This window comes from Symphalangus syndactylus, chromosome 10 (genome assembly GCF_028878055.3).
Source record: "Symphalangus syndactylus isolate Jambi chromosome 10, NHGRI_mSymSyn1-v2.1_pri, whole genome shotgun sequence".
In the NCBI taxonomy this organism is placed as follows: Eukaryota; Metazoa; Chordata; class Mammalia; order Primates; family Hylobatidae; genus Symphalangus; species Symphalangus syndactylus.
The window spans coordinates 77,231,555-77,247,738 of NC_072432.2; the positions used below are offsets into that span (position 1 = coordinate 77,231,555).

The 16,184-nt window shown below is 32.1% G+C and overlaps 1 protein-coding gene across 23 annotated transcripts in view; it reads right to left on the reverse strand.

Annotated features, from left to right (window-relative positions):
• The window catches only part of ADGRL3 (adhesion G protein-coupled receptor L3), an 873,224-nt gene that overhangs the window by 11,637 nt on the left and 845,403 nt on the right, over window positions 1–16,184 (reverse strand). For 6 of the 23 annotated variants that reach the window (XM_055297474.2, XM_063611219.1, XM_055297475.2 and 3 more), the window contains one exon: window positions 3,078–3,206. The exons of 16 other annotated variants lie outside the window; for them this stretch is intronic. In XM_055297474.2, the coding sequence (XP_055153449.1) occupies window positions 3,078–3,206 (129 nt within the window). Of the gene's footprint in view, window positions 1–3,047; window positions 3,207–16,184 lie in introns of all 23 variants that reach the window. One more of the 23 variants, XM_055297512.2, reaches the window with a different exon arrangement.

Here is a 16,184-nt window from a genome sequence, read left to right on the forward strand (position 1 = left end):
GGACTATGTATCTTTAAAGTTTTAGAATTGAATTAAATTACTTTAAAATGTAAATTATTTTAGTAAAATCATGACTTCCTCTCTAAATTATGTTTTGTTGACAGGTTTTTGTATAATGAGATTTATCTTTACAAAAATTAAATTCCTAATACTGTAAAGAAGATAGTGGTCCAGAAGTACTCTGCATGAAATTTAAAATATTTCCAGATAGACTCTAAATTCAGTGTAATAAAAGTATATTATTCATCTTCATTCCTAATTCTGTATGCCTCAGTAACACAATAAACACATCTTTACATATTTTAAATAAATGGTGTTACAACCAAGAATAGATACTTTAAATCAGAATGCTTCTATGCTTGGATAGCATTGGTGCAACTGAACCAGAGGACCCACACAATAGAACCAAGTGGTAATTCAACATAAACCACTCCAGTACATACCGAGCCACCTATATTTCATGTAAGATTTCACCTTGCCAGTAAGAATATAAGTGCATTCATCTGAAAGCATAAGATTAGTAGCAATATGACAATCACCAAGATTTATTTTTGGTCAGTGGTAAAAAAGAATTATTTTAAGCACTACCATAGTTTCTTAACCTCTTAAAAAACATTAAAACATTAAATAATGTACAATTCAACTTCTGACTCTGGAAAACATTAATAAAGTTATTTAATTTGTCTTTTTAAAAAAGTCAGTAAAAGTTATCGAATTTACTAGAATAAAAGGCAAATCCACTCAGAAGAATCCTTTGTATATTTATTGATAATCTCGGTAGCAATAACCAGTCATAGATCCCAAGAATAAAAGTTTGTATCCAATACAGTATTATTTAAAATTCTTACATTGTAAGAACTACAGTTTGATAGTTTTTATAGAAGTATTCCATCCTTGGAAAAATCTCATACTTTAAGATACCAGTAAAAATAAAGTAAGACAAGAAGGCAGATATTGAATTAGGAAAAACATACAGATTAATCAGTTTTACTTTTTCATTATATAAGAAGTTAGAAATTATATCTGAATTAGCAAAAAAGCTAAACAAAATGTGGTCCAAATTTATTATTTGTTTTAAAATAAATACCTATGACTCTTCTATGTAGGGTGAATAAAGTAGAATACATTTAATTTCCAGATAGATAGGGTGAAAATCTTCATTTAACATCATTCAAAATTTACTAATATGTCAGCACATGTTAATATATTTATAATGACACAATTACCTGTCACTTGTCCTAAGGAAAACAAAGAAAAAAGCAAAATAAAAAAAGCCTTTATAAGGTTTACCAAATTGTTCTGCCAAACCACATCTGATGAATTGTGTAATGTACAATTCATTGAGTGCTACAATGAAATAGGGATATTGAGATATAAAGAGACACTTTAGGTGGAGTAACCAAGAAGAAAGACCCAGATACTGTCTCATATTGATGATTCTGATTCATTACAGAAATGGAAGACTAAAGGAAGACAGGTTAGCTGTTTCCAAGTATTTAAAGGATTGCCACAGACAACAGAAGAATGCTTTGCTCTTCGTTGCTCTAGAGGCCAGAGAAAAATTTCAGCTTAGTGGAAGAAAAAAATATATACGTAACAAATGGAGTGTTTCAACAATAGAATATATGAGATTCTGAGGTGGGATGGGCCCCATTATAGGAAATACTTAAGCACAAGCTGACAGAATGTCAGCAATGATGTAAAGAGAATTCAATGAGCTCTATGCCTTCTAATTCTAAAGACATGTATCCCTTAAGAAATTTGAAGTTCAAAGTGAGCTGAATTATTTCATTGTATCGACAAACGACTTGCCTATATTCCTGTAGTCACTTTTGATTACTGACTTTGGTGTTTCTGAAATAATGTAAAATCATTCTTTGTATCTGGCAAGATGCCTCCTGGGGAAGCTCAGATGGTTTTAGACACATAATGGCCTTATTTTAACAAATATATCCTTTTCTGCAATGGCACATTCTCACTAAGTTGCACACACTCACACCACTAATCTTTCACCTGTGACTGAGAAAGAAAAAAAAAAACAACAAAGATTTCCACAGAGGATAGTAGAAATTTTATTAAAAATTGCCTAGAAAATTTAAATACTGCCAGTCACATCCAACTTGAAAGAATCATGGAAGTCTCTCTGTGATTGTGAATTTTCTTTCAAATATAATTTTAAGTAAGTGGATCGCTGACTAGGACTTTTATAAAACTTTTATTTGAATAATTTTCTCTTGTGGTCTGTTTACATATGATATATTTTAAGCTTTCTGTGTTCCTAACACATTTTTATACTCAGGAAAGGCAAAACCATGTCCGAATGCTTATATTGTAAGTGGTTTTAAAGAGATCTATGGTGGTTTGTTTTTCTTTCTGAGATACAATTAATTTTTGGATCATTTTCAAGCTGGAGGATGTACAGAGGAACCATACTCAAAAGCCTTCTTTTTAACATGTAGCCACAGAAGAAAAAGCAATTTTATGACCTGCCTGAGCCAGCTCTTATTGGCAATGGCAGAGCTAAGGCAGAACCCAAGCTGCTACTGCCCAGTACACCGTCTTTATCCTCCACTGCTTACTTCAATGTAATTCTCCCCAGAGTTGATTTAAATGCTTTCATCAGTACTAATTGTTTGTGCTCAGAGTGTACTTTATGGCATAACAAAGTAAGATTTGTTTTCTTGATCTTGTAATATTAAGACTATTGAATCAAGTCTTCTTTTATATTACTTACCTTAAGAAAATATCTCATTTCTCAAAATAAATACATAGATATTTAATATAAAAATAAATGAACAACAAGTACTGACAAACCACAATACATTTTATAACATTATGGAGAAACAAACACATATTGATGAAGCAGGCATTTGTTTATCAGCAGGAATCCATTTTTTACTAAGGAAAACCTAAGGAAAATGGAAAATAAAGGCACCAAGAGGGGTGGAATGCAAAAGGAGTCTGCATGTCTGCTTCCAAAACAAAGAAAGGCAGGAGAAAGAAAAATAGAATGTGCCCATAAAAGCTACATAAAATGGGACTCTCACTTGAAAAAATTAAGATAAACTCCAGCACACCTTGTGCGTTGTACATGCTGACAGAAGGGTTGTTACAGACCGCCGGTTCCCCAAGCAATGTATTATAGGGATTGTTAGTACCATGCGGACGAAGCAGAGCATTGCTTATAAGATGATTAGCCATGGCTCCTGGAGCAGCCCCATAGAAAGACAGAGAGAAAAAAAAAAAGGTCAATCAGGCAAATGTGTTTGAAAAAAAGAAAGGAAACATTTAGAATGACAACAATTGATATAGTCCTCATCACAGGCAGGCAGCTAACCAGACGAAAAAAATACGCTACTTAGAGCACACATTTCCAACAACGCACATATCTGAGTCAATGGGAAGGAAAGAAAATGATTTACAATGTTGATTAAGCTACATTTAAAGTTTTATCTTTCCCAAGGTGTATGCAAGAATATATTCCCATGCTTGCTAAAAATTAAAATGAAAATGAAAAAAAGCAAAATCTAGTCATTCATACAAACAAAACACAAAACACAAAACAAAAGCCAAAAAAGAGTTTAAAACACACACAAGAAAGCAAAAATTAAACAAAATATTCCCTCATTCACAGAACCCATTGGGTTGTTTCCAATGAAAGTAAAAAAGGATAAAAGGCAATATTTATGATAAAACACTCATTTGGAGAGCAGTTGTTGACACAACAGAATTTGACATTTCTGAAATTCTATGAAGAGGAATCATTTAAGATGAAATAAAATAAAATATAATCACACATTAGTACACCATGGAAGCATACTAATTTGGTGATCTTACAAATCTGATAAAAAGCCATATAGATGCTATCTTAAATATTTTAAATAAATTATTAACTTTACAATGTCAAGCAATATACACATATATAATTCCATTTTCCGTTTTCCATTTTCCAACTGGTTGTTTGGAATTTGACATAGCAATGAAACAATGTTAAATTCTTTCACCCTTTTGTGAATACTTTTTGTTCTTAGTTTCTAACACCATTAGTATGAGTTGCAACTTTCCATCCTCCAAAGCCATTTAACCAAGAAGCAAAGATCAGAGGAGTTTTATTAATATACTTAGGACATTTATGAAAATAATAGACAGAATTGTGTATTTGTGTTAGATGAGTAAAGAAAGAAAAAGTCACAAAGGAAAGCAAAATACAAATTGCATGAGCATAGTCATGTTGAACTGACAGGTGTATGTTAATTTAAATATATGTATGAGAGGATGGAAACACAAGCTATAGGCTGAGAGACAGATTTGTAAAACAAATTTACAAATATTTGTAATCCAAAAAAGAACTAGTATCGAGCATGCAGAAAGAAGTCTCAAAAGTCAACGTTAAAAAAAAACTAATAGCAACAACAAACACTTCAATTAGAAAATGGTTCAAAAGCATAAACAGATATTTCATGGAAGAGGATATACAAGTGGCAAATAATCTTATGAAACAAATTGTTATTGGCCTTAGAGAAATACAGGTTAAAACCACAATGAGACATTACTACATGTCTAAAATAAAAATGGTGAAAAACATTAAACAATGGCAAGAATGCAGAGAAATGATTATTCATACATCATTGGTAGGAATGTAAACTAGCACAGCCGCTCTGGAAAACAGTTTGGCAGTTTCTTATAAAACTACTTGTGCAATTACTGTGACACCCAGCAACTGCAATATTGAACATTTATCTCAGAGAAATGGAAATTTACATTCACACAAAAACCTGTACATGAATGCTCATTGCAACTTTATTTGTAGTAGCTCCAACCTGGAAACAACCCAAATTTCCTTCAACTGGTGAGTGGCCCATCTGTAGTATTCCCATACCATGAAGTACTAGTCAACAAACAAAAGGAGCAAACTACTGATACACATAAAAACTTGGATAAATCTTTAGAGAATTACACTGAGTAAGAAAAGTCAATCCCAAAAGTTTACATACTGTGTAATTCCATTTATACGTGTAACATTCTTGAAATGACAAAATTATAGAAATGGAGAACAGATAAGTGGTTGCCAGGGGTTAAAGATGGAGGATGGAGGTAAGTGAGTATTGTCATGAAAGGACAACATGAAGCATCCTTGTGGTGATAAAATTATCTACTCTGTATCTTCACTGTGATGGTGTAAACATGAACTTACTTTGTGGGTAAAATTGCATAGAACTAAACGCACACATACAAATACAATTAACTACAGGTTAAACTAAAGAAATCTGAAGAAGAGTGGTGGATTCTATCAATATTAATATTCTGGTGTGATCTGGTGTGATATTGCAGTATAGTTTCACAAGATATGAGAGAAACTGGATAAGTGATACAATATCTCTCGGTATTATTTCCTACAACAGCATGTGAATCTACAATTATCTCAAAATAAAAAGTAATCTACTAGGCAGGGCACAGTGGCTAACACTTGTAATCCCAGCACTTTAGCAATCTATGTTAAATTAATGAAACAAAAAAATGCCACTCCTAAAAAATGTTAAAAATGAGAAGGGAAGTGTGGGTAATAGTATTTTCAATCTTTTCTAAATTATAACTCTTTGTTAGAGTAAATTATCAGTCAACTAACAAATGTCTTAACCTCAACACTGAAAAAATGAACACCTCTTGATTTAAAGGACATTATCCCTTGTCAGATCTCTAGAGTTGGAAGGCACCAGTTCATTCAGGAAATAACTCATGTGATTGCATCCTGTATTTCCTGCAAAGAATAAGCATAGAACTGTCACAGAATTTTTCACTTTCTAAGTGTTCAACATTTGCTTTCTGAAGATATAAAACACATGCATCTAAATGTTCTTACATAGTGCAACGGCAGATTTTCAATCTATTGTGTAATGGGCTTATAAGGGTATTATTTTCCATTAATGAATTAAATATACGGTATTTTATGAGAAAAAAAGTTTATCATAGTGACTTTTGGACAAAAAAATGAAAAATTGTACATCTTAAACATTTATATTGTTGATGTTCTACAAATTTAAGATTAATAAGAGGATTTAGTCTGCATAGCATATTAGAAAACCAAATTATCTGTAAATTGTACTTCCTGTCTTATATCTATTATTCTAGATCTTTTTCAAGTAAAAAAGTAAAATTAGTTTTCTAATACAAATAATTTCTAAAATCACTCTAAATAAGCATTTAAATAGAAAATGAAAGGTATAAGTTAAAATGAACTAGTGTAAAAATCTTAAAAAACATAATTGCTCAAATTCTTTATACTCCCTCAAAGATTAAAAAAAGGGCAAAATGTTTATGGCTAAGGCTTACAGCTGCATCCCTCCGTATTTCCCTTCATTGCTATACATTATCTAATTTGAACTAATTGGGAAACAAATAATAAAGTAAGGAGATTGCACGCCACTCTTCTTCCTTGCTTCATATAGCTTCAAAAGTAAAATATTTCTTTGTTTTAAATACATGTATATTTTTTCTATATTGATCTAAAAGAAGATAATTTGAAAAAAAGAAAAATGCACTTTTGAATAAGGAACAGTTGATTGGAAAGAATCAAACGTAAGGAAGAAGCAGATGACTCAACTTTTTGGTTTCTGTGTTTATCATTCAGTTTATTGAAAAGCCAAGAATACAAGAACAAAAAAGGATTAATCATACAAAAAAAGAGGAGTTTCATATTGGCATTGTAATGAAACTATCGAAGATTTTAAAAATAATCTATGTGGTTTTAGCTATCCTGGCATAAGTTTCCTTTTCAGTTTTTGTAAGTGTTTTCTAATTTTTAATGTATTTTAAAAGTACTTTGATCAGTGAAACTATTAATCTGAGAAGACAGTTAGTTCTAAAGTTCATTTTATTTTTCCATCATTTCTGCAAAGCTGGAAAATCCAGCAACAATGGCAGAAATACTACATAGCTAAGTGTATGACACAATGGTGGCTACATGGAACAATCTTTAGTCTCAGCCACGTGGCTTTGGTAGGTTGCTTCTTCACATCTTAGTGCAATCCAGAATCAGTTATTGATCTGTAGCTATAATGAGTGTCATGCAGTCATAATTGGAGATCTATTTGCTGGTTACACTGAAACCATATAAACACATAAAAAATAACATAAAACTCTTAAGGAAAATGCATGTCCCTCTTTACCGTTGTTATTAAGGACCTTTTCCTGACAAAAGAAACTAATCGCTACTTAAACATCCCTTGCTTCTTTACTGTCTAGCACTCACTTTCAGGCCTCATGCACCATTTGAAATCAATGTAATCATTGTTTCTGAAATTAACTCTACAAATGAGAGTTATAATTCAAATGAGGTCTTCAGCAACAGAAACAAAAAAGGAAGAAATGGAATTTGATGATTAGTGTTTTGCAAAGTGTATAAAGACACAGGCCAGCTCTGTGGGTTTGTTAGTATGAAAGAGTAAGGGATATGTCTGAGTAATCAAACAATTATCCCTCATTTGAACCATCTAATGTAAGAATTAAACACTTTTCCATGACTATTCAGGACTTGGAACGACCTCAAGAGGACATGCTTCCTATCGCTCTACCAAACAAGTCCAATTTTCCTAGAAGTTACTATCTCACAGTTCCTACAGTCCACATTCACTAAGTAGAATGGTTTCAGCACTGACTGTGCTGAAAACAACACCTAGTTTGCTGCCAATGCCTAGATCTTTTAACTAAAAACTTGCACAGAAGCTTTCTTCCTCCCCCTTTTATCTGCAAAGTTACTTTTGTCTTTCCTCTGTAGCTGCACTGCATTTCTCTTGCCTTAGCTGACGTCTATTCCGTTTGCTTTTGGCTGTCTCCCCAGTTGACTTAAGTCACTTTTAATTCTAATACTGTCTTCCAGGATTCTGTCTACCCTGTCTCTTCCTCTTCCTTCCAACCAGCTTCTGATCTGTAAACTTCCCTTCTAATAGCTGCGAAATTGTTGAAGACTTCCAAGAAGTTCAGTGTTTACAGACCATTTGTCATTGTTTTTCAGCTGAAAAGTTGGGCTTACTGGTTAGTCAGCTTGAAGACATACATACGATGGTGAATTTTGGGGGCTCAGGAAGGACGAGATAGTTACAACATTACATATGTGAAACGAATGTCCATGTGCTAATTTTTCCTGGAATGGAGGCACCATGAAAAAGAAATACACAGGGGTTTTCACTCTACACCAAGTGTCTAAATAGTCCCTAGAACTCAAAAAACATTTGTTTAAGTAATGAAAAAACATACGTGAAATTGATGGCATCTTGAAAACATAACATTAAATCAAAGTTATCCATTATGAGTAGTCTTATAATTTTAGTAAATTTTTTAAGAGTGTCAATTGTTCAGCTCCTAATGTAATTTATTTCCTTCTAATCCTATACCAGGTACTCTACTATCTAAACTTTAAAAGCAGAAATAAACAATCAATCATATATTATTTGGAAATACAAAAGGCTACCTGAATACTAACTGCGGATAACAACACAAAAAAAACAAAACAAAACAAAAAACAACTCACTGCCTGCCATGACTCAAAGCAAAAAGCTCAAATTGGGGTTAACAATAAAGTGGCTATGTGAAAATGACAGCTCCTTAATTATTTAACTCACAAACTCCTGGCTACGGTCTAGTCATGCTTGCTTATTTGCTGTCAGAAACAAGAAATAGCCCTTTAATAAAGCCATGGAAAATTATTTAAGATTGAATTACAACATATGTGTATCAAGCATGGCATAGTGTCTCACGCCTGTAATCCCAGCACTTTGGGAGGCTGAGGTGTGTGGATTACTTGAGATCAGGAGCTCGATATTAGCCTGGCCGGCATGGTGAAATCCTGTCTCTACTAAAAATACAAAAAAAATTGGCCAGGCGTAGCGGAGCGTGCCTGTAGTACCAGCTACTCAGGAGACTGAGGCAGGAGGATCACCTGAGCCTGGGAGGCAGAGGTTACAGTTAGCTGAGATCACACCACTGCATTCCAGCCTGGGTGACAGAGCAAGACCCTGTCTCAATAAATGAATAAATAATAAAGAAAAACAATATATGTGAATCATTGCCATGGTTGTCAATACACGGCCAAGCACAAAATTTTGATTTCTGATGAAAGTGAGATACAAAGCAAAAACGATTTTCGTATTCCATATTGAAAAAATTGGAGAAGTTTCTTTAACACATATTTAGAAGAAAGTCAGATCCTAAAGCCACTGAAATAGATGCAGTTAAAATCATAGTCATTTTAAGAAGAGTTCTCTTCTTTTTTACTTTATTTATACCTGAAGATCTAGACTGATATAAAAATTGTGAATGAGTGAATTTTGAGTGAAATAATGAGTCACACTCTTCTCAAATGTATAGTTTTAACACAAAACTGTGATATTTCTTTTCTTATGAAAATAGAATAGGTGTTTTGACATTGGGAGGCCCTGAATGACAGCACTGTCTGGGCTGGTTCAGTGTAATATATGTAACTGAGGACTGGAAATCTAAGGCTGAATGATGTGCTTTGAAACTGTAAAGTAAAAAACAGATCTGAAAAACGATGACAGTTGGATCTCACTTGAATCTATCATTCAGAAACATAACTCAAACAACGCTTCTTCTTGACAGCAGGCTAACAAAAGTATACTGAAAAGATCTTAAAATAACTTGAATTGCCACTCTACTCTGCCCTCAGACTTTATTTTTTTAATGCACTTACATCCTTATTTGATCATATTGAATGGCCAAAGTTTTAGAATTCAAAACCTTGGTGATCTAATGAACCAACTGAATACAACCATTCATCAATAGTCATATAGCAATATGCCTCAATTTTCAAATTCTTATATTATAAATATTTAAGATGGCAAATGTTCTGTTTGCTTTATCCTAATAAAATAGTTTTACTCTGATGGTTCTTCCTTCTCTAATATCCTCCAGTCCAGTCCCTCATGTTCCTCTCTCCTTTGTCTTGACATAACATTTCTTATGAAGTCATTTATAATATATACATTAATGTATATAAATTAGAGTTTTGCATAAAACAGAGTTACTACTGAGCGATGTCTCTCTATTTTTGTTTTCAGACCTTAATTTTGGCCCACAGTGGAGACTTCATTTTTTAACAGGTAAAAACAGTCTTTCTAATGGTTGTTATCTTCTATGGCATTAGAACACTAACATCAGTGTAAAGCAAGGGATCTTTCACAGGGAGATGAGATCTATGAAGTTGGGAAATCCTTAACACTGCATGTAAAATGATTTAGGTATATGTTTGTATGCTAAATTGTGCACATTCACATGTCTGCACTGCCTTCTGATGAAAGATTCCAATGGCTTTTATTTCCTTTACAAAGAATTAAAAAACTGGTATAAAGGAATAAGAGGTAAGTTTCTTTCCTAAGTGAGTAAAATATAATATAAACAAGAAAACTGAAAAAAGTAAATTAGAAGTACTCCAAATATATATTATATTTATATCATCTAATTGACTGTAAGATTGCATTATGTAGAAAGGTTATAACTCCGAATTTATAACTGAATAAGATTTTTAACATCATCTAATCTACCACCATTATTTAATACATAAAGAATCACAGGCTGAGGTATTTATAATTTATCCAAGGTCACACATGACCTCTGGTAGTTTTATTTAAATATATTTAAATCTGTGATTTTCAAAATTTTTTTAGGATCCTCTTCCTCAAAAAATGTTTCAACATAATTTTATTAGGAGCCTTGTAGAAGTTCATTAATCTTTCCATATGCTTTTTGATAATATTCAATTACTTTATATTCATATTCTTGTATTAAATTATATAAAATAAACGAACAAAAAAGAAAGTAAATAGACAAAACAAGAGGCTTCCAGAATTACAGAGAACAGATTCAATAGGCATTGTCTATTTTAAGTATTTTGTTTCCATTTTTAGCTTTTTGGTGTAGCAAAACAATATCAACACACATAAACAATCTACAGAAAGTGCAAACAATGATTAGTTCAACTTTGTCAGGCTACTTTATAAAACAGGAATAGCTGTATAAATCAATACCAAGTCACTTATTAAAAAAAAATGAACAGAATCTACATGACACCTTTCAAAGTTACATAAGTTTTAAAATCACAGAAACCATAATTTTAGATTTCAATGTTTTAATTTGAACAATGAAATTACAAAGAGTCAAAAAAGAAATATTTTATTGAACGCTAAGAATTCTTTCATCTTTTTTCTAAAGTCATAAATTGAAGAGCTGACATCTTGATTTATCACACTGTGCACTTTTAATAGCCAACAAGTTTGCTATTAAATTTTAATCAACCTGCCTATTAAATTTCATTCAAATCGTTTGGAGATACTTCAGCTTCTTTTAATAGCTAATTCATTCACTGGGAATCCATTAATATGGATTTCAATGACACATTTTCTCAAGTACAGATTAAGTTATTGTTAGTTCAATATAAAATGACATAGTCTGAATTCAGACTCTGTTTTAGTATACAAATCCGAAGATTCAGAGTTGGGAACCCTAGAAGTTACCCCTTCAATTCCTCTTATTTTGTATCAATTGGCTACATATGTGTCTTCTTGTCCAGACACATGAGTTTTTCCACAGCAGATACTTAAAAGTCACATTGCTGGGTCATATCTTGTGCACATTTTCAATTTATTGAAGTAACATATTGCCTAAATGCTGTCAAACGTGTTTGTACAATTCACTTTCCCAAGAACAGTGCACTTATTCTCTCAAATTCTTGCTAGGATTTAGCATTGTCAGACTGACATTTTTGCCAATCAGATAGAGTATGAAATGGTATTTCATATCACTGTTATACTCTGCATTTCTTATTACTATAAAGGTGGGTAATTTTTCATATGTTTATTCACTATAAGGGTTTTTTTTTTGTGAGTTGCCTGTTCTTATCTTTTTGCCCACATTTCTATTGGGTGGTTGAATTTCATTTATTAATTTGTAGACATTCTTTATACAACATGGGCACTAGCATTTTGTTTTTTATATATGTTGTTTACACTTTCTCCCAATGGCTTGTGTGTTATGAGTACAGTTTCAATGTTGAGAAAACGATCTTATCTGTCTTTTTCTTATAGGTTGTGATCATTATTATTTTGTTTTTAAAACTCCTTCTTTAATCTAAAATCTGAACTATAATTTTTAAAGTTTTAAGGTTTTATATTTAATATTTTTCCATATTATGCAACACAACACTATCATATTGCAAATGAGAAAACTACCGTCATTAGATATTCAATGACATTATTCATATAATTAGCTAGAAACCAAGGCTCTTTAGAGATTTTAGGTTTTCCATCTGCTTAAGCCAACAGTGGTAGGATTGAAACTCAGAATTGTTGGTGAATCTGCTTCAAAGCAAAGTGGTTGGTTTGCAGAAGTGAGAGACTCTTATTAGTAATTTATTAATCTCTAAAGCTCATCTTTTGTAGTCAAAGCCATGTATTTCTGTGTTCTTTTAACTTGGACATTTTGAATTCTTTTGCATAGTACTCAAAGAATACTGAGTCTGAAAATCCTGGGGCAATTTTCCTTAACCACAGGCAAAATAGCAGTAAACCGCAGTTCTTTTTAGTAAATCAAAGGCACTTAGCAAAAAATATTTATCTTTGTCATTCAAACAGTAGCAACTCAATTCATTTCCTCTAAATCAGATTATTTGATAGTCTGCTAATGGTATGTAGTCAATCCTATAGCTATATTTATCTGTTACTCACACATTGCTTGTGAATTTGTGCTGAAATAAAACAAAATGCAGAACAAATGAAAGTATTATTAATAAAGACAAAATAATTTACCAAAGTGGAAAAAATATGACATTTAGTATAACTCACTGCCCAATATTGGTGTATTTTTAATATTGTGCAAATTATATAATCTTACATGCAGAAGGTCTGTCGTGGCTAAAATTTGATCTTTTAAATTGGGAGCTATATTTGAAAAGTGTGTCTGAACAAAATAGACATGAATTCAAATAAGGTATCCGTGAATAAAGAGATTTTTGATAATATTACAGAAGGCTTATTTTTTACTATGATCATAATCAGCTCTGTTCTATTTAGACTGAGGCTGATTCAGGAAACATATTGTTTCTATTTTTCTACATCAAGATTGACTATCTTCCTTCAATCTATATATCCTCTCAAATCTTTCTTAATTCTCCAGTGATTTTCCAGGCTTGTAAATTACCTTCTATGAATGTGGTAGCTGACTTGTCTTACATTTGAAGCGGCCACATTCCTTATTATGACAAATTACGAAGAAAGCTTATTATAAAAAATCATAGGAGAAGCTATCACAAAAACAATTAAACTTTTAAATGGCATGTAGTATATAAAGCTGAGCTATATAAAGTGCAAGCCTTTGTATGCAATTCAACAGGAGCTAATTTAATCGAATACTACCCAATTATTGGTTGTTATAATTTAAGTACTTTCTTTCCAATAAGGCCTTTTTCTTTTTGCGAAACATATATCCTCCTTTCACATTTTAATTTTTTAGGTAATTGAATTAACTCCCCTTTACCTCACAATAGCAGACAGAAATTAATACAGCCTATTTCTTAGAAAAATAATTTGAACCAATGATGACTCTGTTAGAATTAACTTTGAATATTATATACGGTATTTATATCATCACAACCTTTATGTTTACAGTATTAGCAGGAACATTTTTCCAGATGAGATACACAGTTCAGGTTTTATTTGTTTTAAAATTTTGAATTATAAAGCATATCATAGTTTTTGTTAAAACCAGAATTAGCAATACAATAATAAAAAATTTAATTTATAATATTATCACTGAAATTTCAACTGAAATATATATTCTACTTATTCCAGGCATTACTGTATTGTCTTGACAGAAAAGGGCACAGCTTCAAAAAATATCAAATTCAGGAGTACAAAGATCTGGGAAAAGTTATAGCTTTTTTATTACCACATGATTATAAGGAAAAGCTATTTACCTGTTTTCCTAACATAATCTTTGCCCTCACCAAAATGTTAATCCTTGTACTGAAATATAAAAATTTTAAATTAAAATAAAAAAGATTCTACAAATAAAATACTTGGAAAGCTTCCAGGAAAGAAGAATGACAATGAAATTCCTCTTACAATCTAAGGCCTACAATTGGACAATAATGTATAATAATTCAACATATTCTATATCAAAAATAAGTAATATGTAGTTTGCCAATCTACATCCTCATATATTCAGTTTTTTCGAGCATTTTTTTCCTTACATGGATAGGAAGAATCCACTCTAAAAAAACTGTGCTTAGAACAAAATAAAATGGAAGCGAATGAGTAATACATGAAGGAATTTTAGAAATAAAGATGTGAATAACTTCACTGTTAAGAATATCTATTTTACATATTAGGTGATAAAAATAAAGGTCACTTCGAAATACTTCCTTCAAATGACTATATCTATATTCTAATCTTTAATTTCATGAAAAATTGTCATTATATGAAAAGAATCAATGTTTTTGTTATCCTGTATAGGGCTTTGTGGTCGGAAAGACCTTGTTTGGAATCTAGATGTTGCCATTAATAGTCATGTGATCCTGGACAAGTTACTTTGACTACCAAGAAACTCAGTGTCTTCATGGATATAAAGAAAATGGATAATAAATAATGAACAGAGTACAATATGCAAATGATTACACACACACTAAAGGAGAAACACCAAATTTATCAACAAATACAAGGAGGCATATTGTGTTCTATCAGAGAAAAGAAAACCAGCAACTCCTAAGTTGGAATCTTCACACTTAGCTCTAAGAATAGGAATTTTTAAAAATTATGTCCTCAATAACTTACATGAAACAAATAGCAATATTTTAGAGCTAAGTGGAAATATTCTCTAGCACTTATATTTAGAATTTATCAAGGTAGCTCACTGCAGCTTGTTTGATTCACAATAGAGGTAAGAAATACTGCTCATAATATGTGAGGTAATAACGTAATAAATCAATAAACATGAGGAAATTAAACAGAATTTTTAAAACCTCTCTTTTTAAAAGGATCTATGAGAGTTTTAGGTTAACAATAATAATAAATACAAACTGTTTATTATTGTTTAGTTGGCTGTGAGAGACTGGATTACTTGGATGAGTCATATCAGAGACAAAGTTGAACACAATGCATAAGAAGGACTTGCTGAGTAAGCAATAAGAAGATTTTTTTTTTTTCTTTTTCAGATCCTGCCAACAATTTATAGCCAAGGACCTTTGCCCTGGATTGATGGACATCAATATTTCATATATTTCATTTTGCCACTTGAATGGAGAGTTAACTCTGAAAATTATTTGGCTTCCTTGGGTTAAAAACTTGGATATTAACAGCCTTGTTTAATTATCTGACAAATGGGATCTAATTAAACTAAAGAGCTTCTGCACAGCAAAAGAAACTATCATCAGAGTGAACAGGCAACCTACAGAATGGGAGAAAATTTTCGCAACCTATTCATCTGACAAAGGGCTAATATCCAGAATCTACAATGAACTCAAAACAAATTTAAAAGAAAAACACAAACAACCCCATCAAAAAGTGGGCAAAGGACATGAACAGATACTTCTCAAAAGAAGACATTTATGCAGCCAAAAAACACATGAAAAAATGCTCATCATCACTGGCCATCAGAGAAATGCAAATCAAAACCACAATGAGATACCATCTCACACCAGTTAGAATGGCCATCATTAAAAAGTCAGGAAACAACAGGTGCTGGAGAGGATGTGGAGAAATAGGAACACTTTTACACTGTTGGTGGGACTGTAAACTAGTTCAACCAATGTGGAAGTCAGTGTGGCGATTCCTCAGGGATCTAGAACTAGAAATACCATTTGACCCAGCCATCCCATTACTGGGTATATACCGAAAGGACTATAAATCATGCTGCTATAAAGACACATGCACACGTATGTTTATTGCGGCACTATTCACAATAGCAAAGAGTTGGAACCAACCCAAATGTCCAACAACGATAGACTGGATTAAGAAAATGTGGCACATATACACCATGGAATACTCTGCAGCCATAAAAAATGATGAGTTCATGTCCTTTGTAGAGACATGGATGAAACCAGAAAACATCATTCTCAGTAAACTATCGCAAGGACAAAAAACCAAACACCGTATGTTCTCACTCATAGGTGGGAACTGAAC